The following is a 21485-nucleotide window of genomic DNA, read 5'->3' on the forward strand; positions in this document are numbered from 1 at the left end:
CGGACCTTCCAGGCACCTCCCGGCGCTGCGGATTTTTTTGGGGGGGAGCCAAAAAAAAAAAAAAAAAAAGCGACTGGGAGCCTTTGTGAGTTTTTGGGGGGGAAAAAACGTTTATTTGACTTCGAGTAAAGCTACAAACAAATACAAAAAAGCTTCTTGGCAAAGAACTACCAGGCTGCTAGACATGACAAATGCCATTTTTTACACAGAACACCGCATTCACTCTGCCCGCTACCACCCGCCTATTACTCACGGCAGAAATATTTCTAATATTTACAAACATCAGAGCAACTCCAAAAATCTCCGGATTATTTTTATTTTTAATACATTTTCTTTTCTTTTTCTTTTTTTTTTTTTTTTTTTTTAATTATTAATTATTGTTATTTTTTGGAGTATTATTTATTATTATTATTTTTTTTTTTTAATAGTGAAGTTCACCCACGTCTAAGAGAACGCCTCGGAATTAGGCTGGGATTAGAAATCCTGGCCTGGAGTTTGGACTAAAACACAGACTGGACAATTTTAAGACAGAAAGATATAAGACTTGTTTTTATCTTTTTTTTTTTTCTCTCTCTCTTTTTATCTTTTTCCTCTTTTTTTTTTTTTTCCTCTTTTTTCCCACTTTTTTTCCCATTTTTTTGGATTTTTTTTTTAATTTTTTCTAAGCCTTTTATTTATATTTTTTTTTTTTTTTCTGCGATTCTAGTGCAGGAACCCGCGATTTTCGCTTGGGCAGAGCAGAACTCACCCAAGAGTAAACTCAGAAAAATAAAAATAAAATAAAAAGAGTAGAGAGGGGGGGGGCAAAAAAAAAAAAAAAAGAAAAAAAAAAGAAAATCCCAACAAATAAACAAAGAACCTGTTCTGGATTTATAAATAAGTTATAACATTCAAAGGGCTCACAGAACACACGCCAGCTTTCCAGAAAGCACCAAGAGATCACGGACACACACATTTAGAAGAACAACGAGAGCAGGAGGAGCATCTGGAAATAAAATTTAATTAATTTTTTTTTTTTCTCTTTCAAACAAACAAACAAACAAACAAACAAAAAAAAATTAAACAACACAACCTCCAAAAGAGAACACGACACGAGCTCAGTCCTGGGATAACCGACAGGAGCTGGGGGTTTTTTTTTTTTTTGGGATAAAATCAACCACATGCCAAAAAAGAAGGTGCCTCACTGTACAGTACTCGGAAACTAAAGATCTGCGGCCATTTCTTTATTATTTATTCCATTTCTTTATTTATTCCGTTCCTTTATTTATTCCATTCCTTTATTTCATTCCTTTATTTCACTCCTTTATTTCACTCCTTTATTTCACTCCTTTATTTCACTCCTTTATTTCATTCCTTTATTTCATTCCTTTATATCACTCCTTTATTTCACTCCTTTATTTCATTCCTTTATTTCATTCTTTCATTTCTTTAATTTTTTTTCATTTTTCGCTTTTTTTTTTCTTTTTTTTTCTTTTTTTTCCCGTTGTGTTTCTTTTACATCCTTTTAATTTTTCCTCCTCCTCTTCCTCCTCTTCTTCATCATCTTCATTTATATATTTTTTTATTTTCCCATTTTTTTTTTATATTTTTTATTTTTTATTTTTTTTAAATTATTATTATTTTCCTCTTCATTCCTGCCGGATTTTAGGGCTGAAACGCGCTGCCCGCCGAGGCCAAACTCATGCTTTTCAGTTTATTATCCTTCTTCCACTTCATCCGCCGGTTCTGGAACCAGATTTTGATCTGGCGCTCGGAGAGGCAGAGAGCGTGAGCGATCTCTATTCTCCTCCTGCGGGTGAGATATCTATTGAAGTGGAATTCCTTTTCCAACTCCAGGGTCTGGTAGCGAGTGTACGCTGTCCTCGCCCTCTTCCCGTCTGGTCCTGTCATGTCTGGATAACACGGACAACAGCGGGGTTGGCGTTTGCTCTTTCTGCTCCCGTTTATTTCCATTTTTTCCTGATTTATTATTATTTTTTTTTATTCATTTTTAAGGTGTTTTTCGCTCACCCCCCTCCTCCTCTCTTTTTTTTTTTTTTTTTTAATATTGGAAATCCGCGGATTTCCCCCCAAATAACAGCACCCCCCCCCCCTTTTTCCTCTCCTTTTTCTCCCACCTCCTCCCCCCTCTCCTCCCTTGGCCCCTCCAGCCCCGACATTCCCGACTCGATATCCATAATTTAACTGCGGGAGCGAGCTCTGGGAATCTCTGCCCTGATCCTTTATTTATTATTATTATTATATTTTTTTTTTTTTTATTTGTGGTTGTTCCCGAGGCTCCTTGGAGGGTTTAATCTCGGTTTTAGCAGAAAAGCGGGAATTGAGCGGAGAGGGAAGCTCAGGGATGGGGGTGGCTTTTCCTCCCCGGGAATCTCCTGGCGATTATTCCCATTTTATTTTTTTTTTTTTTTGGAGGGGAGGGGGACACAGATTGTCAGGAATAAACCCAGAAAAGCAGAGCAGGACTGGGCTGCCAGCCCCATCTGTGCCTATAATTCCATTTTAATGCTCAATTCTTCCCTTTCCACCCTCCCCACCCCCAGGAACAGCCCCCTGGCCTCGCTTTTTTTTTTTGAAAATTACCTTTCCCCCACCACCCGCGAGGGGCTCGGAGCTTCCAGAAAAGCGCCGAGGGGAGCGAAACCGAGATAAAACCCCCCAGAAACGCAGAGGAAACCTCCTTCCCCCCTCCTCTACACCCCCTTTTCCAGCTTTAGGGCCAGAAATACAAAAGCAATAAAAAGCTGCGATCCTCATCAAAGCGCCTCGGCGGAATAAAAGGAAGGAGAGAAGAGAGGGGAGAGGGGGGGGAGAGGAAGGAAAAAAAATAAATTAATATTTTTTAGGGGTTGGGGGAGAGAAAAAAAAAAAAAAAGAGGGGAAAAGCGAGGTTAAAAAAAAAAAAAAAATAGAAACAAGAGAGAGAGGGGGAGGAAAAAGAGGAGGAGGGGAGAATAAACAACGACGGGGGTGAAGAGGGGAGAGAGAAAAAAAAAAAAAAGAAGTAGCTGTACCATGGCTAATGTGAAGTTTCCTCATCCAAGGGAATATCTGAGGTGCCTGCCCTTCTGTCGCGGCCGCCGAGGTGGCGATGGGCTCTGCCTGCGCTCGGGGGATGCTGCCGCTTATTGGAGTGCCCTCGTCGGCTCCCGAGGACGCGCTGGTCTCGTCTAGTTCTGTGAAATTTGTGCTGGTGGTGCTGGCGGCAGCAGGAGCTTGCTCGGAGGGGGACGGGGCGGGTTTCCCTCCATGGCTCTCGCTGTTGGAGCAGGGCAGGGAGTCGGGAGAAGATAAGGAGCAGCTGGACGCCTGTCTAAACCTCTCCTGAGCTGGAGAAGGGAAACCGCGGGAGCCCTCGGCCACAGCCCCAAAGTGACTGGAGGAGGCTGAGCGGTTGATGCTAAGGTCCATCCCATTGTAGTTGTAGCCATAAGAGCTGGAATGCATGGTGCTTGAATCTCTGTAAGAACCGTTCATGGAACTGCCGGTCCCATAATTTAGTAACTGATAGTCGGGGCCATTTGGGTAGCGCCCTGAGAACGAGTTTACAAAGTAAGAGCTCATTTGGGTTATTTTGGAGGGCTTGATTTGTGGCTCGTGGTCGTTATAACCCCCGTGCTTGACGATTTATGATGTATTAATGAATTATAGCGATGCACTGTACTTCGTTTTTGCTATGTATGCGGCCAAATATGGGGGGAGGGTGGGGGGTGCGTTTGGGCGTCACGTGCTTTTGTTGACCAGTCGTAAATTCTCACTGATGACCTCAAGAGGTAATTCATGCTCTATGGTTACAAATAATGACGAGCTCCGAGCCGCTTTTAGGCCCAAAGTCGCCCCCAAATCCGCCGCCGCCATCGCCCCCCGCCTGGGCGGAGCGCGCCACCTGCCGGCCAAGCCGGAGCACCGCAGCTTTTTTGGGGAGAACAACCCCCCCAAAAAACCAAAAAATCCCATCCCCCCAAAAAAAAAATTAATAATCACCCCCGATTTGCTCCGGTCCGCTTGGGTTTTCCCTCGAAAAGCAGAAAAAAGGAGCGGGTGAAAAGCGCGGTGCGAAGCTGCGGCCGGGAGGGCTCCGGGGCGCCAAGGGGTTTTATTTTTTTGGGGGGGAAAAGTCTTTGCGTTTCTGGCGTTGGAAAAGCGGTGGAGAAGTTTGGGATGAGTTTTTGAGTGGCTGCGAGGCCTCTGTGGGTGGCTGGAGTCGGGAGTTGTGGGGTTTTTTTTGGTGTGGTTCCTCCGCGGGTGTTGTCGCCAGGAAAAGTCTCGAGGTCCCCTCCGCTCGCACCTTCAGTTTGGACAGGGAGGGAAAAAAAAAAACCACCCTGGAGGGGGAAAAATGGGTGGGAAAAAGGAAAAGCAGGCAAAATCCGGCGGCTGGGAAGGCTTGACGAGGTTGTTTCTTTAGGATGTTCCTGTCGCTGAGCTTTTCCACCTCCTCTTTGCGCCGCTTTTCCTCCCCAGTCCTCGACCTGCAAGGAATATTTGGGGAGCAAAAGCTCCCTGAAATTGGGCAAAACGTTGGGAAAGAGCCGAGCTTTCCTTTCCTTTTATTCCTCTTTCCTTCTTCTTTTTCCTCTTTCTCCTTCTTTCCTTTTCTCTCTTTTTTTTTATCCTTTTTTTTATCCTTTTTTTTATCCTTTTTTTTATCCTTTTTTTTTTTAGCATTTATTTCAATTTATTTTCTCCCCCCTCCCCTTTTCCCTTTCCCTTTCCGAGGCACTTTAGGAATTTTCTTGTGCTCTCCTGCAACTCGTTGGGATTTATGCGCCATATTGAAAGTGACATATAATTATAATAATTACGGGCAATGAAAAGCGTGGCAATAATAGTAAATGTCCTACAGCTGTGAAGCTTCTGCATGAATTGATTTTAAAAGTGACTGACATTAAAACCGGCTCGTGGCGTTTCCCACCGAGGGGTTTCCAGGCACGAGATATTTTTATTTTTTTTTTTTTTCCCACCCCTCTCTCTTTGAAAATTCCCCAAAATCCCCGCAGAGGATTTAAAAACAAACCAAAAAATAAATAATAAAAAATAAAAATAATCTTTTTTTTTTTTTTTTCGTTCTGCTGAATCCTAAAGGCGAGGAAAAGTTGAGTGTTTGGGGAGGAATTCCTCGGTGAGGAAGACGAAACCTCGTCCCATCCCCGAGCCAAGGAGCCGCTGGCAAAGAGAAAATCAAAATCCGCCCTTTCCAAAGTGCTTAATTCAGATTTTCCCCACTTTTTTTCCCTCCCCCTTTTATCCCGGTTTAAACAAACGCTGGAATTCCTTCAACTAACTTTTTTTTTTTTTTTTTTCGGGGTAAATTCATTAAAAATCTAAATTTTTAATATTTTTAAAATTTTTTAAAAATAATTTTCTTTTTCCTGCTCCACATTTCTCTTTGATTTGGGGGCACGGAGCGAGGGGAGCAGATGTTTGAAAGATGCTGGGCAAATGTTAGGTATCTCGGGTGGATAAATGAGAGCGGAGTTTTGCCCGTTTCCTTGATTTATTACGGAGATGGGACGGCGTTTCCTCATAACTCTTTGTTACTGTAACAATAAAAAAATAAATAAAAAAAATATATATATATAAAAAAAAAAAAAAAATAGAGAAAAAGAGCGGCGCTAATTCAGAAATGTCAGCCAGGAAATACCGAACAGATTGCAGCGGAATAAAAACCAAAATACAAGGGGGAAAATCAGATTTATCCGCCCCGTTTCGCTTGTCCTGGAGGAGGAGGAGATGCTGGCGCCCAGGGGGGAGCGAAAATTTCATTTTCAGCGCTCCTCTCCTCAAGAATCCCCCGAAAAAAGGGGGAAAATCCCCCAAAAAACAGAGTTAATAATGACAGGGGAGGGGGTGAGCGGGTGGGATCGAAGACTTGGATTTTATTAGAGAATTCCATACCTAAGACAAACTCCAAACACAACACGTACAAAAAAAAAAAAAAAAAATTAATAAAATAGAACTTTCTGGCGCTGGCGCTCCTTTTTTTTTTCATTTTTTTTCTATATTTTTTTTTTTTCTGTTTGTTTGCAGTAGGTAGTACTCGTTCTTTCAGTAGGATTTTCCTTTTCGAAATAAAACTTCAAAATAAAATAATAATCAAAATAATAAACCCCATCCCAAAAAAACTAATTCCAAAGAACCCCAGGGTTTGATTAATTTACCAAAAGCGTGGGAAAAAAAAAAAATAAAAAAAAAATAAAAATAAAAATAAAAAAAGAGGAAAATTTAAAAAGAAAAACCAAACTTATGTCGACCGTGCATGAAACATTTTTACAAAATTAGGACAATTAACACCCCAAATGACAAATATTGCAGCACTTCCATTAAATACAAGAGTTAGCAGATTACTAACAGTGACACCAAGGGTAGGAACACGGCTGGGAGCCCCTTTTTTTTTTTTTTAGATATTTTTCACTTTTTTTCAATTTTTTTTTCCCCTTTTTTCTCTTTTCTTTCCCTCCTCTCCTTCTCCATCTCTTCACTTTTTAATTATTATTATTATTATTATTATTTCATTTCGTGTATGGGCGTAGCGGGAGGAAAAGGGAGGTGCAGGAAGGGAAAATGAACTCAAAATTTGATTTTTTTGGGGTTTTTTATCTGTTTGTTTCTGGATAAAATCATTGGGAATTCGAGTCCGGGGAGTTTCAAATTTTGCTGTGGAGGATTTTTCCTCCCAGCCATCCCTTCATCCCCCTCCTCTAAAATTCCCTCCCTAAATTGTATTTTTTTTTGTCGCTTTCTCCTCTCTTTTTGCTCGTTTTAAATAACTTTTTTTGTTCTTATTTTCCCCCTTCTTCCCTCTTTTTTTTTTATATTTTTTAAAATTTTTTTAAATTTTTTAAATTTTTTTTTAAGTTTTGAATTTTTGAATTTTTGAATTTTTGAATTTTTGAATTTTTGAATTTTTGAATTTTTGAATTTTTGAAATTTTGAAATTTTGGAACTTTTGAACTTTTGAACTTTTGAATTTTTGAACTCCTGAATTTTTGAATTTTTGAACTTTTGAATTTCAGAATTTCGGAATTTTAGAACTTCTGAACTTTTGAATATCTGAACTTTTGAATATCTGAACTTTTGAATTTCTGAACCTTTGAATTTCTGAACTTTTGAACTTTTGAACTTCTGAATTTCTGAATTTTGGTATTTTAGAACTTCGGAACTATTGAATTTTTGAACTTTTGAACTTTTGAATTTCTGAATTTTGGTATTTTGGAACTTTTGAATTTTTGAACTTTTGAACTTTTGAATTTCTGAATCTTGGAATTTTGGAACTTCGGAACTTTTAAATTTCTGAACTTTTGAACTTTTGAACTTCTGAATTTTGGTATTTTGGAACTTCGGAACTTTTGAATTTTTGAACTTTTGAACTTCTGAATTTTGGTATTTTAGAACTTTGGAACTTCTGAACTTTTGAATTTTTGAACTTTTGAACTTCTGAATTTTGGTATTTTAGAACTTTGGAACTTCGGAACTTTTGAATTTTTGAACTTTTGAACTTCTGAATTTTGGTATTTTGGAACTTCGGAACTCTTGAATTTCTGAACTTTTGAACTTCTGAATTTTGGTATTTTAGAACTTCGGAACTATTGAATTTTTGAACTTTTGAACTTCAGAAATTCCGAATTTATTTTTTTTTTAACTCTTGAATTTCTGAATTTTTTTCAAATTTCGATATCTAAGAACATCCCTAATATTTGGAATAAATTGGAATTTTTAATTTTAATTTTTTTTTTCTCCCCTCCCCCGGGGCTGCTTTTTCACTCCGCCGCTTTCTCCTCCTCCTCCTCCGCGCTGAGCTGCGAGGAGCTGAGCAGTTTGTTCTCCTTTTTCCACTTCATGCGGCGGTTCTGGAACCAGATTTTGATTTGCCTCTCGCTCAGGCAGAGCGCGTGGGCGATCTCGATGCGTCTCCTCCGGGTCAGGTAGCGGTTGAAGTGGAATTCCTTCTCCAGCTCCAAGGTTTGGTACCTGGTGTAGGTCTGGCGGCCCCGGCGGCCGCTGGGCCCGAAGGAGGAACCTGCCACAGCCGCGAGGAGAAAAATTTAATCGTGATGATGGTGGTAATTGGAATAATAGTAGTGATGATATGGGTTGGAATGGGATTTAAAGTTGGTTTTGGGGTAGTAGTGAAAATGGTCTTAAAATGGTTCTGAAGTGAGCCTAAAATAATCTTAAAATAATCCTAAAATAATCTTAAAATAATCCTAAAAAATCCTAAAATAGTCCTAAAATAATAAAAAATAATCCTAAAATAATCCTAAAATAATCCTAAAATAATACTAAAATAATCCTAAAATAATACTAAAATAATCCTAAAATAATAATAAAATAATCCTAAAATAATACTAAAATAGTCCTAAAATAATAAAAAATAATCCTAAAATAATCCTAAAATAATCCTAAAATAATAATAAAAAAATCCTAAAAAAATAAAAAAAAAATCCTAAAATAATCCTAAAATAGTCCTAAAATAATAAAAAATAATCCTAAAATAATCCTAAAATAATAATAAAATAATAATAAAATATCCTAAAATAATCCTTAAATAATCCCAAAATAATCCTAAAATAATAAAAAAATAATCCTAAAATAATCCAAAAATTAATCCTAAAATAATCCTAAAATAATCCTAAAAATAATCCCAAAATAATCCTAAAAAATCCTAAAATACTCCTAAAAATAATCCCAAAATAATCCTAAAACAATCCTAAAATAATCCTAAAAATAATCCCAAAATAATCCTAAAAAATCCTAAAATACTCCTAAAAATAATCCCAAAATACTCCTAAAAATAATCCCAAAATAATCCTAAAAATAATCCCAAAATAATAAAAAAAAAATCCTAAAATAATAAAAAAATAATCCTAAAATAATCCAAAAATTAATCCTAAAATAATCCTAAAATAATCCAAAAAATAATCCCAAAAATAATCCTAATATAATCCTAATATAATCATTAAAATAATCATCATATCATCAAAAAATAATCCAAAAAAATAAAAATATTAATGCAAATAATGATGCAAATCATGATAAAATAAATAAAAATAGAATAAAAATAGAATAAAAGTAATAATTCAAAATAATAAAAATAATAATAAAAATACTGAGGATAATACTAAGGATGATGATAAAGATAATATTAAAGATAGTACTAAAGATAATACTAAAGATAGTACTAAAGATAATACTCAAGGTAATACTCAAGATAATACTAAAGATAGTACTAAAGATAGTACTGAAGATAATACTGAAGATAATAAAGATAATAATGAAAATAATAATGAAAATAATAATAAAAATAATAATGACAACAATAATGGAAAAATAATGACAATAATCATAAAAATAGTAATAAAACCAATAAAAACAACAATAAAAAATAACAATAAATCACCCCCAAAATTAAATATATATATAAAAAAAATAGGAAATAACTCGAGGAAAAAAAAAAATAACGGGGGGAACCCCGAGTTTGATTTTTAGGGACTCTGCTCCTTCCCAAATCTTGATTTTTTTGGGAAGCCCGGGAGCTGCTGGAGCCGGGCAGGGGGGAACCAGATCCATCTTATTCCGGGATGAGGAATCGCAAGGTGTTCTCGCCACCCCCTCCCGGCCGAGCCGGAATAGATCGAGGCATTTAAGCAATAATGAAGTGAATCGATCTGCCCAAAGCCCGCATTAAAGAGGACACAACTCTCCTGTCCCCGCGCTAATGGACATCAATTTGGACTTTAAAAGGCAACAAATGCATCTAAACACGGGAAAGGGTGGAGAACATTATTTTTTTTTCCCCCCTCACCACCCTCACCGACCTCTACTTCTCCTTTTTTTAATTATTATCGTAATTCTGATGGAGGAAACGGCACTTAAAGAAAGTCGTAGATCACTTTTTAGTGGTGGGGAGGAATAAAAAATTATAAATAAATAAGGAAAATCCTCCTCCCCCCCCCCCGGGCTGACTTTTCATTAAGTGCGAGCGGCATTAAAAATGCAACCGCGTCTCCTTTCAAATATTTAAACACTTTTAACATCGGGGAGAGGGGAGAGAGGGGGAGCTGAGGGTCGGGGCAGGGTGTGTAAAGTCATCCAGATCTGATTTAGAAAAGATATCTCCCTGTGCGTGCGGGGCAGGGACAGAGACAAATCGCTGGGGCTGAGTGACACGCGGACAGGAACGCGGCAAAAAGGGGGGAAAAAATGAAAAAGGAGGGGGAAAAAATGAAAAAGGAGGGGGAAAAATGAAAAAGGAGGGGAAAAAATGAAAAAGGAGGGGGAAAAAATGAAAAAGGAGGGGGAAAAAATGAAAAAGGAGGGGGAAAAAATGAAAAAGGAGGGGGAAAATGAAAAAAGAGGGGAAAAAAATGAAAAAGGAGGGGGAAAAAATGAAAAAGGAGGGGGAAAAAAATCAAAAAGGAGGGGGAAAAAAATCAAAAAAGAGGGGAAAAAAGTCAAAAAGGAGGGGGAAAAAAATCAAAAAGGAGGGGGAAAATAAATCAAAAAGGAGGGGAAAAAAATCAAAATAAAAGGCGAGGAGAGGGGGAAGAAATAAAGTTTTGGGGTTTAAAAGTTGGGATTTTTTTTTCGCTAAGGGGCGCAGGGTGGGAGGAAAGAACCTTGGAGCTGCGGGAAGTTTTGGGGCGTGTTTGGAGCCTCTCAAAGTTCCCCCGCTGGAAGTTTGGGCTCTAAAAGTGAATTTTCCTCCTGCTTCCCTCCCTCGCTCGCTCTCTCTCTCTCTCCCTGGCTCTAACAAATAAGAAAATAAAGGATGGGGTAGGGGAGGGAGGTGGGGGGGAGAGAGAGGACAGGGGAGGAGGAGGAGGAGATCGACGCATTTATTTCTTTAAAAGATTAAAACTCACTATTGCAAGAGTTCATCCGCTGCATCCAGGGGTAAACCGGCGCGGAACACTTTTGCTCCTCGCTCTCTCCGAACACACTTTTGCTCTGCGCGCAGTCCGGCTTGGGGGCGAAGGGAACCTCATCCAGGCTGCCGGGGGCGCACGGAGCCGCCTCCTTCTCCCTGAAAAAGCCGCCGGGCCCGTACTCACAGGCCGAGCCGCGGCTGCCGAAGGCTGCGTTGCTCTGCTGGTAGTAAGGAGAGGAGGTGTAGCCCTTCTCCTGCACGCCCGTGGCTCCGTAGGTGCTGGGGTAGTGCCTCAAAGGATCCGCGTAGCCCGAGGGGTACAGCGGGAGCTGTCCCAGGAAGGGCTCCTGCCCCGCCGCCAGGCTCACCGGGAAGGTCGAGTTGACAAAATAAGAACTCATCGGAAAGAGGAGAGAGAGAGAGAGATTCCCCCCTGTTTTGTTGGTTTTTTTTGTTGTTTTTTTTTTTTTTGGGTGGGTTGTTGCTGGTTTTGTTGTTGTTGTTTGGTTTTGTTTTGCTTTGTTTTGTTTTGTTGTTTTGTATTTTGGTTTTTTTTTTTTGTTTGGCTTTGTTGTTTTGGTTTTTTTTTTTTTGCCGCCGTCCCTTATTATTATTTTTTTTTTCTTTCTTTTTTTTTTTTTTGCGCGCCCGGGCTTTATGATTTGTTGTGTTTTATAGTCCAAGTGGTTTAGCTATTAGTGCTATATCGGAGATTGGGTTTTAGCTGAAGGGAGATGGCGTGGTGCCAGCGAGGGACACAAGGAAATACAACCATCTGATCACGGGCTGACCAATAGCAGGCGCCTGAGGTTGCAAAATAGCACCCATGAGGAGCTGAGATTGCACCAGGGACCCCCAAGAACAAACCGTCCACCCCCTTTTTCCCTCCCTTTTAAACAACAGAAAGGCACCCCCTTAACCAAATATATAATATCTGCCGAAAGAAACCTTCTCCCGGCGCGCTGCGAGCTTCATAAATAAATAAACGTGTGGTGCCCCCCTCCTCCTCCTCCTCCTCCTCCTCCTCCTCCTCCTCCTCCTCCTCCTCCTCTTCCTCCCTCCCCCGGAGCTCGGCGCGGGGGTGTGAAGCTCCCGTCGGCTCGGATGGAGGTGCGAGCGCCTAAATCTTTCTATTTCCACCCAAAAAAACCGCGTGCGGAGCCGTGCGGAGAGGAGAGGAGGAGGGAGGGAAAATTAAATAAAAATTAATAATAATGATAAAAAAGTTAATTACTGCTGTTGGGTAAAGTTTAACCCCTCGCGCCTGCGAGTGGTTCTGAAATGTTCGGGTGCTCCGGCTCGGGGTTGAATGGAAAATAATGGGGGGAAAAAGTGAAATTAAAAGTTTTTCGTGGCAAGTTTGCCGGAGGGGAGACCCCGAGGCGCTGCCGGGGTTGGCTTCGCTCTCCTCCAAAAAAAAATCGCATTTTTGGACAACTCCACTCGCTCCGCGCTCCGTTAATTACCGTCAATTAACGCCCGGCAAATCTCGAGCGCAAGCTCCGCTCTGCCTCCGCCGCCTCTCCGCGCTTTTCCGCAAAAGCTCCGCGTTCCGGGAGATGAAGGAAAAACCCAAATATTCCCTTTTTTCCCTTGGGTTAGAGCCCGCTCTCCTCCGCCGGCCCGCACCGCATTGTGCCCTCTTGCGTTTTTTTGTCAATTCCGGCTCCGCTCCCGACCTTTTATGGCCAAAAGCGGCGCCTGGGATTAGGGGGAAAAGCGGAATTTTTCGATCCGGAGCTGCCGGGGGGCGCGGGGAGAGCGGAGCTGAGGCTCTGACGGTGCCTGGAGGCTCCGCGTCCCCCCCTTCCAGCCCGTCCCAAGCCCCAAAAACACCGATTTTTGCCGATTTTAACCCGTTCAAAAGGTGACTCCGTCACCCTCAAAGCTTCGCTTTGCCTCGGTTTATTTTCTTTAAATTTTTAATTTTGTTTTTTTAATCTGGTTTTTTTTTTTTTGCTGTCGGGATTTCCTCTCTTGGTTCTACCTGAGCATTCCCCCTCTCCTCCCCAAGCTCCTCAAGGTGGGGTTAAATCTCTTCTCGCCGCTTTTTCCTTTTCTCTTTTGGCTTCTCAAGGGGGAAAATCAGCAGAAAGACACCGCCACCCCCCAAAAAAAAATTAAAAAAAAGAGAAAAATATTTAAAAAATGAAAGAAAATCCACCTAAATGAACCCCAGCACCATCCCCTGGATCAGTTTTATCAAGGGCTCGTTTCCTGTCCGAATTTGTAACCATCTGCCTGTCGGGGGCTCGAAATACCTCGAAATCTGCCAAAAATCCTGCTGGCCACAAATCTAGAATTACAAATCTTCCGCGGCGGAGCGGAAAAAATAAAAAAATTTAAAAAAAAATTTAAAAAAATTTTAAAAAAAATTAAAAAAATTTAAAAAAAAATTTAAAAAAATTTAAAAAAATTTAAAAAAAATTAAAAAAATTAAAAAAAAAAAAAATAAAAGCGGGGTCTTATTACGAGTTAATTTATTTTAAACATCGTGTTTACAGCAGCCGAGCCAAGATCGTTCCGTGCCGCCGCCGCCAACATCTCGGGCCGCGATCCCGAGAATTCAAGGAAATAACAGGCGGAGGAAATCGTTTTCCATCCTCCACCCCTCCTCCTCCTCCTCCTCCTCCCTCCTTGACCGATATCTCTGATTTTTGTTCTCGCAGAGTTTCCCCTTTTGTGCGAGGAACGGAGGCGAAGTTGCGAGGGGGGAGGAAAAAAAATTTTAATTAAAAAAAAAAAGTGAAAAATTAAAATTTAATTAAATAAAAGGTGTTGGGAGGCAGCGGTGAGTAAGAGAAGGGAGGAGGGAGGTCAAAAAAAAGAGGGGAAAAAGCTGAGATAAGAGGTTGAGTTACGCAATTTTGGTGGCTCTGCAAAAAACCGGAGATTATCAGGCTCGAGCAGCCCCGCATGTAAATGTTGTTGTTTTTTTTTTGGGCAGAGAAATGGGATATCCTGCGAGCCCAGCTCAGCCGGAAAAAAAAATAAAATAATAAATGTTTGCCCTCGTGTTTTTTCCGCTAATAAATCCCTCGAAATAGTTTGGGGAAAAGCACACCAAAAAAAAAATTAAAATAGATTTTTAAAAGAAAAATAATAATAATAATAATTTTAAAAATCTCGTAGCCGCTGCTGGTTGTAATAATTTGTGGTTCTTTGAAGAGTTTGGACGATTCTGGGTTTTAAAAGATGATTTAAAAACGCACTAATTAAAGCTGGCCGCTCGTTAATTGCGCCTTGGTGACGCCTCTGGAAATTAAAAAAAAAAATCTTTTTGCCTATGGGGGGTGGGCAGGAAAAGGGGAAAAACTTGATTCCCAAAAAAAACCCGAAAAATCACCCAAAAACGCCGAACCTGTCAGAGTTTTCATCCTCCTGAGGGTCAGGCCCGCGGTGTAATTGATTTGCCACCTATGATATATTTAAATACGAGCGGAGGTTTTAAAGCGCACTAAATCTCCCAGAATTGAGTGTTTGGGGCTCAGGGGTGGCTCCTATTCCCTGTCCGAGCCTTTTAAAGATTTCATTTCAAATTTAAAACCCCCGCCTCGGCCGCTCCGCCGCCGCCTCCAGGAAATCGGAGGCGGATTTTGGCCAATATTGATATTTATTTTGGATTTCTCCACCAGCGCTGGAGGGAAAACAAGAACTCCTCAAACCCTGAAGTTAAACCGGGCTTTAAATCAAATTTTGGCCTCATTTCATCCAAAAAAAAAAACCCAAAAAAAAGCCAGAACAGAGCGATTTAGGGGCAATAAAATCGGGGAGGTGCGAGCTTTAACTGCGGCTCTGCCCCTCCTGACGGAAATAAAGATAAAGAGAAATATTTCGGGTATGGACAAAGTTCTCTGGCCGGGAGAGCCCCGGGTTTATTTTATTCCTGGCCAGCAGCCCCCGGCAGAGCGGAGGGGATTAAAAACAACACCCAAATATTTCTCCAGGCCGGCAGAACAGAGCGCGGTTTGTGCTGGAGCTGGAGCCGCTCAGGACCTGGGGGTGGCGGTGGAAACTTCACTGCAGTCGTGGCCAATAAAAAATGAACCTTTTTCCCTTTCTTTTTCCTTTTTTCCCCCTTTTATTGCCTTTTTTTCCCATTTTTTCCCCCTTTTTTCCCCTTTTTTTCTTCCTTTTCCCTCCCTTTATCCTTCATTTTCCGCTTTTATTTCATATTTTTCCCTTTTTTCCCCTTTTTTTCCCCTTTTTTTCCCTTTTTCCCCTTTTTTTTTCCTTCCCCCCCCTTTTATCCTTTATTTTCCCCTTTTATTTCATATTTTCTCCCTTTTCCCCCACTTTTTTTCCTTTTTTTTACTTTTTTCCCCTTTTTTCCTTTTTTTAATTTTTCCTTTTTCCCCCTTTCCCCCTTTTTCCCCTTTTTTTCCTTTTTTCCTTTTTTCCCCTTTTTTCCCCTTTTTTCCCCTTTTTTCCCCTTTTCCTTTCATTTTCCCCCCCTTTTTTTCCTTTTTTTTTTACTTTTTCCCCTTTTTTTTTCCTTTTTTTCTTTTTTTTCTTTTTTCCCTTTTTCCCCCTTTTTCCCCCCTTTTCCTTTCATTTTCCCCCCCTTTATTTTCCTTTTTCTTTTACTTCTTCCCCCTTTTTTTTCCCCTTTTCCCCTTTTTTTTTCTTTTTTTTTCTTGTTTTTCCCCTTTTCTCCCTTTTTTTTCCTTTTTTTTTTCTTTTTTTTTCTTTTTTCCCTTCCCCCCCCTTTTTTCCCCTTTTTCTTTCATTTCCCCCCTTTTTTTTCCTTTTTTTTTCCTTTTTTTTTCTTTTTTTTCCCTTTTTCCCCCTTTTCCCCCCCTTTTTCTTTCATTTCCCTCCCTCTTTTTTTTTCCTTTTTTTCTTTTTTTCCCTTTTTCCCCCTTTTTTTTCCTTTTTTTTCTTTTTTTTCCCTTTTTCCCCCTTTTTCCCCCCTTTTTCTTTCATTTCCCTCCCCCTTTTTTTTTTCCTTTTTTTCTTTTTTTCCCTTTTTCCCCCTTTTTTTCCTTTTTTTTTCCTTTTTTTTTCTTTTTTTTCCCTTTTCCCCCTTTTTCCCCCCTTTTTCTTTCATTTCCCCCCCCTTTTTTTTTCCTTTTTTTTTCTTTTTTTTCCCTTTTTCCCCCTTTTTCCCCCTTTTTCTTTCATTTTCCCCCCTTTTTTTTTCCTTTTTTTTTCCTTTTTTTTCTTTTTTTTCCCTTTTCCCCCCTTTTCCCCCCCCTTTTTCTTTCATTTCCCCCCCTTTTTTTTTTTCCGGCGGGGAGCTGGAATTCCCGAATCCTTCTGAAGTGCGAACCCAGCGGGGGTTTCCCCACCCAGGGAATTATTGCGGCCATAAACTCAAGCCAAGAGCACGAAAACAGTTGAAAAAACCCCTTGTTCTGGGATCCCAGACACAGAAAAACCACTGGCAGCCGCTCAGCCCACCCTGGCACTGCTCCTGCACACCCCAAAAAATAAAAAAAAAATCACTTCGGAAAATAAACCCGAGCGTTTCAAACCCCCCGAAAGCGTTAAAAATAAAATTCAATAATAAAAATAAATTATAAAATAAATTAAAAATCGCCTCTCCCCCGGCGCAAAAACCGCCTGAAAGTTAATTTCCAGCGATTTAAGTTTAATTTACCTGACTTCCCGTGCGGTAATAACCTTGTTAATGGCAGCTTTGAAAAGGAACGATAATTATCTACTGTTATTCCATTAAGAGCGCGGCTAATTATTAACAAGGAAATAAAATAAAAATAAAGGGGAGGGAGGGACGAGGGGATCCAAACCCGAATATTTCCGGGGATGGGGAAAAAGGGGGGAGAAAGGATGTGGGGAGAAAAGGAAAGGCGAGACGGGTCTGGTGAAATGCGGAATTACAGCATGGAACAAGTCAATCCCCTCCCGCTGCTGCTCGACACAAACTTTTCTTTATTTCCCACCTCTTTTTGCTTTATTTTTATTAATTTTTTTTTCCTCCCTTTTTTTTTATCCGGTTTCCAGGAGTCTCTGAACTCCGAACTTTCTGTGGGGCTCGGGGGGGGGAATAATAATAGTAATAATAATAATGATAATAATGATAATAATGATAATAATGATAATAATAATGATGATAATAATGATAATAATAATAATAAATAAAAATAAAAATAAAAATAAAAATAAAAATAAAAATAAAAATAAAAATAAAAATAAAAATAAAAATAAAAATATAAAAATAAATATAAAAATATAAAAATAAAAATAAAAATAAAAATAAAAATAAAAATAAAAATAAAAATATAAAAATAAAAATATAAAAATAAAAATAAAAATAAAAATAAAAATAAAAATAAAAATAAAAATAAAAATAAAAATAAAAAAAAATAAAAATAAAAATAAAAATAAAAATACAAAACCCCAGGATTATTCCAGACCTAAACAGTTGCCAGGAAACTGCGTGGCCGAAGCAGAAAACGAGAAAAGGAGCGGGAGAGAGGGAGGGAGAGGAGAGGAACCTTTTCAAAAATAACAGGCGAGCATTGTCCCCTCCCCAGCCTACAGTAACTTAAAAGTGACCCCTCGTCTGCCCCTGTCCCCAGCAACCCCCTCAGCCCCCCCGGACCCCCCGGGCCCGAGCCCCGAGAGCCAGAAAGGAATCAAAGCTCGTCTGCCCTCTGCTTCATTCCGTTTCTCTCATTTTATTCCATTTTATTCCGTTTTATTCCATTTTATTCCATTTTATTCCTCTTTATTCCTCTTTATTCCTCTTTATTCCATTTTATTCCTCTTTATTCCATTTTATTCCCTTTAATTTCCCTTTATTCCCTTTAATTTTCTTTTCTTTCCTTCTATTTCCTTTAATATCCTTTCCTTTTATTTTCTTTTCTTTCCTTTTCTTTCCTTCTATTTCCTTTAATTTCCTTTCCTTTGCTTTCTTTTCCTTTTCCTTTCCTTCCATTTCCTTTCCCTTCATTATTTCCCTTCATTCCCCTTCATTCCCCTCCATTTCATTTCACTTTTTTCCCCTCATTTCACCCCAAACCCCCAACCTCCACCCCCCTCACCACCCCCCGGATATTTTGGGGCTCTCCGCTCTTAATTTTCATCACCCGGGGGGGACCACCCCCCAAAAAAAAATCCCCCCCCAAAAAAAAAAATCCCCCCAAACCCAAATCCCCCCAAAAAAATCTCATTTTCCCAAGCTCAGCCGGGGCGGGGCTGGGCTGCAGGTGAGAGCTGCGGGGGGGAGAAGCGAGGGGAGACCCCCGGGGAGGGTTTTGGGGGTTTGGGGGTTTGGGGGAGCCCCCCGGAGCCCCCCGGGAGCGGCCGGGAGCCGCTGCTGACGGTAGATGGCAGCAGACGGCGGGGAATGGGCGAGCTCCGAACCCTCCGGGCTCTCCCTTTCCCCTTCTCCCCCAAAAAACAAAATTCGGGCACCCCCCAAAAAAAACCTCCCCGGCCCCCAAACCCACCGAGAGGTTCTAAACACCTTAAAAAAATCCCTTTTTTTATTTTATTTATTTATTTTTTTTTTCCCCACAGCCGCCCGTAAAAAGCAGGTTTGGAGCTTAAATTATTTATTTCTGGTTTTTATTTGTTTATTTTTTTTACCCCTCTTCATCATCCTCCTCCCCCACCCCCTCCTCCCCAAATTCATCATAAATAAAAATTGATTTAATTTTTTAATATTTAATTGGCGATAAAAGATTCGGCGGGGAGGGGGAAAATGAGAACCACGGGGTCGAACCAGCATCAATTTCATTTTTTTTTTCATTTTTTTCATTTTTTCTTTTTTTTTTTTATTTTTTCTTTTTTTTTATTTTTTTTTATTTTTTCTTTTTTTTTATTTTTTCTTTTTTATTTTTCATTTTTTTCTTTTTTTTTCACTTTTTCTTTTTTTTTTTTTTATTTTTTCTTTTTTTTTTCACTTTTTCTTTTTTTTTTTTTTTTTCATTTTTTCATTTTTTTTTTTTTCTCCCAACCCTCTCTCCCGTGATTGATGAAAAACGTAACAGGTTCGGGGGAAAAAATGGATTTTAAAGATGTCTTTCTGTTTATTACTCGCGCGATCATTTAAAAACCCACCCCCCCTCCCTCTCGCACAATAATCCGCTTTGGATGAGATAAATCGGCGCGTCATAAATCGCTTTTTATGCTCAAAGTAATGAATCCCCTCTTAATCCGTCTCGCTTTTTCATAATCTTATTAAACAACCACCTCGGAACCGCAGATTCGTACAAACATCTCAAAACCCAACCCTTTTTTAAGCTAAAAAAAATTAAATATATAGATATATTTAAACCATCAGCCGCCGGTAAATATTTCCCGTAAAGAAAAGCGAGGTTTTGGGGTGAAAAAAAATTAAGATTTCAACAAAAGGCGGAGTGGAAAAGCCCTTCCACACCAAGGCTCAGCCCTGCAGAACGCAATTAAAATCCGAGGAGCTTTAATTGCTTCCCAACGTCAGCTTCATTTGGGAGTTGAGGAGAGAGATGGGGGAAAAAAAAATTAAATAATAAATAAATTACAATGAGAGTGCTGCGCTCTGGGTTGGCTCCGTTCTTATTTTTATTATTATTTTTTTTCTCGTTTTTTTTTTTCCCCTTTCCTCCTCCTCCTTTTTTTTTTTTTCCTTAATTCTCTTTTTTTTATTATTATTATTTTTTTTATATAATTTTGTTGTTGTTTTGGGGTGGGTTTTTTTTTTTTTTGCCGTTTCTTTGTTTTTTAAATCTGATTTTTTTTTTCACATTTCCTCCAGCCAAGAATCCACCCCCCCCCCACCAACCTCAATAATAACGACCCTGGAGAGCAACGCGAATAATAAAAAAAAATAAATAAAAATAAAAACCCGACAGAAACTTCGCCAAATTCCCGGGCTCGCCTGAAGACGACAAAAATTGGCACGAGATTTCAACGAGGGGGAGGAAAGAAAGAAAAGGAATGAAAAAAAAATCCCAATCCAACAAAATCCAAACCGACAAGTGGCCACAAAGGGCTGCGAGTGTTTTAAATTCAGCCTCCAAACCCTTCCCTCCCATCCTGCCGGCTCCAGGTGACCTCTCAAGGCTTCGTTTTTATCCTTCTCAACCCGTTAATTTCGCTTTTTTTTCCCTCATTTCTTGTTTTTTTTTTTCTTAATTTTTTCTCCTTTTTTTTCCCCCTTTTTTCCCCTTTTTTTTGGTTTTTTTTTCGTGATTTCTTCCTTTCCTCCCCTCGTTTTTTTTTCCCCTTTCTTTCCACCTTCATTTTTATCGCCTTCCTCTCTTTTCCTCACCTCTAAACTCCGCTTTTGTGTATTTTTTTCCCGGCAAAATTGATATTTCCAGACCTTTTAATTCCTCCCTTCCCCACCCTTTTTTTCATCCTCCCCCCCCCTTTCACCGCCTCCTCCCCGGACAGGAGGAGACGAAACAGGAAAAAAAAAAAATCTCAATTTAACAAACACATTTCTTCCTTTTTTAACCATTGAAAAACCCAAATAACAACAATACCAATAAATAATAAATATATTTATATATAATAATAACAATAATAAATGAAGATAAAGGTGTTCTTACCTTTTGACGTCCATTTCTGTGGCATGAGTGGGAATTTTTGGGGCAGGAGAGATAAGATTTGGCTTATCTGTTTTCTGACAAATATTGTCCCGACCTGAGCGCCGTCCTTGGCCCCTCGGGGCTTCTCGAATTTTTCAATTTGCCCGGAAAAAGGTGAAATTTCCCCCTCTCCAAAAAAATAAAAACCCCCGGTGGTGCAGGATTCCCTCTTCCCTTCCATTCTCCCTGAGATTCCCCCAAAAAAATCGCCCGGGTGAGGTGGGAGGGGAACGGGGTTGGGGGGGGGAAAAGGAGTGGGAATTATAAAAAAAAAATTAAAAAAATAAAATTAAAAAATATTTTTTTTTAAAGAAAAAAATATATATTAAAAATATCGATTAAAAATGTATTAAAAATATTTGAAAAATTACCCTTCCTCCCCCCCAAAAAATATATATGAAAAATATTTGAAAAAATACCCCCCAAAAAATACTATATAATTTTAAAAAATAGATAAAAATAGATAAAAAGATAAAAAATATATAAAAAATATAAAAAATATATAAAAAATATATAAAAATATATTAAAAATATATAAAAATATATTTAGAAATATAATATATAAAAAATATATATAAAAATATATAAAAATATATCTAAAAATATATCTAAAAAATATATAAAATATATATAAAAATATATCTAAAAATATATCTAAAAATATATAAATATATATAAAATATATATAAAAATATATATAAAATATATATATGAATATATAAAAAAATATATATAAAATATATATAAAAATATATATATAAAAATATAAAAAATATATAAAAATATATATAAAAAATATATAAAAAATATATAAAAAATATTTGAAAAAATACCAAAAAATTACGATATCATCAAATAAAAATAAAATTTCAAAAAACAGGGTAAAAGTGTGTGGCCAGACGGGCAGGAGCGGTGCCCAGGGGTGTTTGTGGGTGCTCGCTGACGCTCCCCCCCCTCCCCTCTGCCCCGGTTTTTTAGCCCTGCCGAGCTTATACACAAAAAAAAGTTGGGAAAAAAAAAAAAAATAATAATGTAAAGAGAGGGCGAGAGCCCTACAGAGGACACTGATCCGA

General features: G+C 38.8%; 2 protein-coding genes across 5 annotated transcripts; both read right to left on the minus strand.

Annotated features, from left to right (window-relative positions):
• Positions 1–979: 979 nt before the first annotated feature.
• On the minus strand, positions 980–4584 carry HOXB5 (homeobox B5). Its single transcript, XM_086864281.1, has 2 exons — positions 3015–4584; positions 980–1892 (listed from the first exon to the last, which is right to left on the minus strand). Exons 1-2 carry the CDS (start codon positions 3562–3564, stop codon positions 1645–1647), a joined length of 798 nt encoding a protein of 265 aa, XP_086720407.1. The 5' UTR covers positions 3565–4584; the 3' UTR covers positions 980–1644.
• A 1275-nt stretch (positions 4585–5859) lies between these two features.
• On the minus strand, positions 5860–20797 carry HOXB6 (homeobox B6). Of its 4 annotated transcripts, none has more exons than XM_086864284.1 (3): positions 20374–20797; positions 10866–11233; positions 5860–8020 (listed from the first exon to the last, which is right to left on the minus strand). In XM_086864284.1, exons 1-3 carry the CDS (start codon positions 20385–20387, stop codon positions 7761–7763), a joined length of 642 nt encoding a protein of 213 aa, XP_086720410.1. In that variant the 5' UTR covers positions 20388–20797; the 3' UTR covers positions 5860–7760. The 4 variants fall into 4 exon arrangements, with proteins under 4 accessions (XP_086720410.1, XP_086720408.1, XP_086720409.1 ...); XM_086864282.1 differs by having other exon boundaries at positions 10866–11266; XM_086864283.1 differs by having other exon boundaries at positions 10866–11674.
• Positions 20798–21485: the final 688 nt, after the last annotated feature.

The sequence above is a fragment of the Cyanistes caeruleus genome, chromosome 27 (genome assembly GCF_971803275.1).
Source record: "Cyanistes caeruleus chromosome 27, bCyaCae1.hap1.1, whole genome shotgun sequence".
Taxonomy (NCBI): Eukaryota; Metazoa; Chordata; class Aves; order Passeriformes; family Paridae; genus Cyanistes; species Cyanistes caeruleus.

What these genes read in the sequence shown, in the direction of transcription:
- HOXB5 (XM_086864281.1), bottom strand. Translation starts at nt 3,564, where the DNA reads ATGAGCTCTTACTTTGTAAACTCGTTCTCAGGGCGCTACCCAAATGGC. An exon ending in GAAACTTCACATTAGCCATG is followed by an intron (nt 1,893 to 3,014) that starts GTACAGCTACTT and finishes CGTGTTATCCAG; the next exon opens with ACATGACAGGACCAGACGGG.
- HOXB6 (XM_086864282.1), bottom strand. An exon ending in GCGGATGAACTCTTGCAATA is followed by an intron (nt 8,021 to 10,865) that starts GTGAGTTTTAAT and finishes CGGCTGTGGCAG; the next exon opens with GTTCCTCCTTCGGGCCCAGC.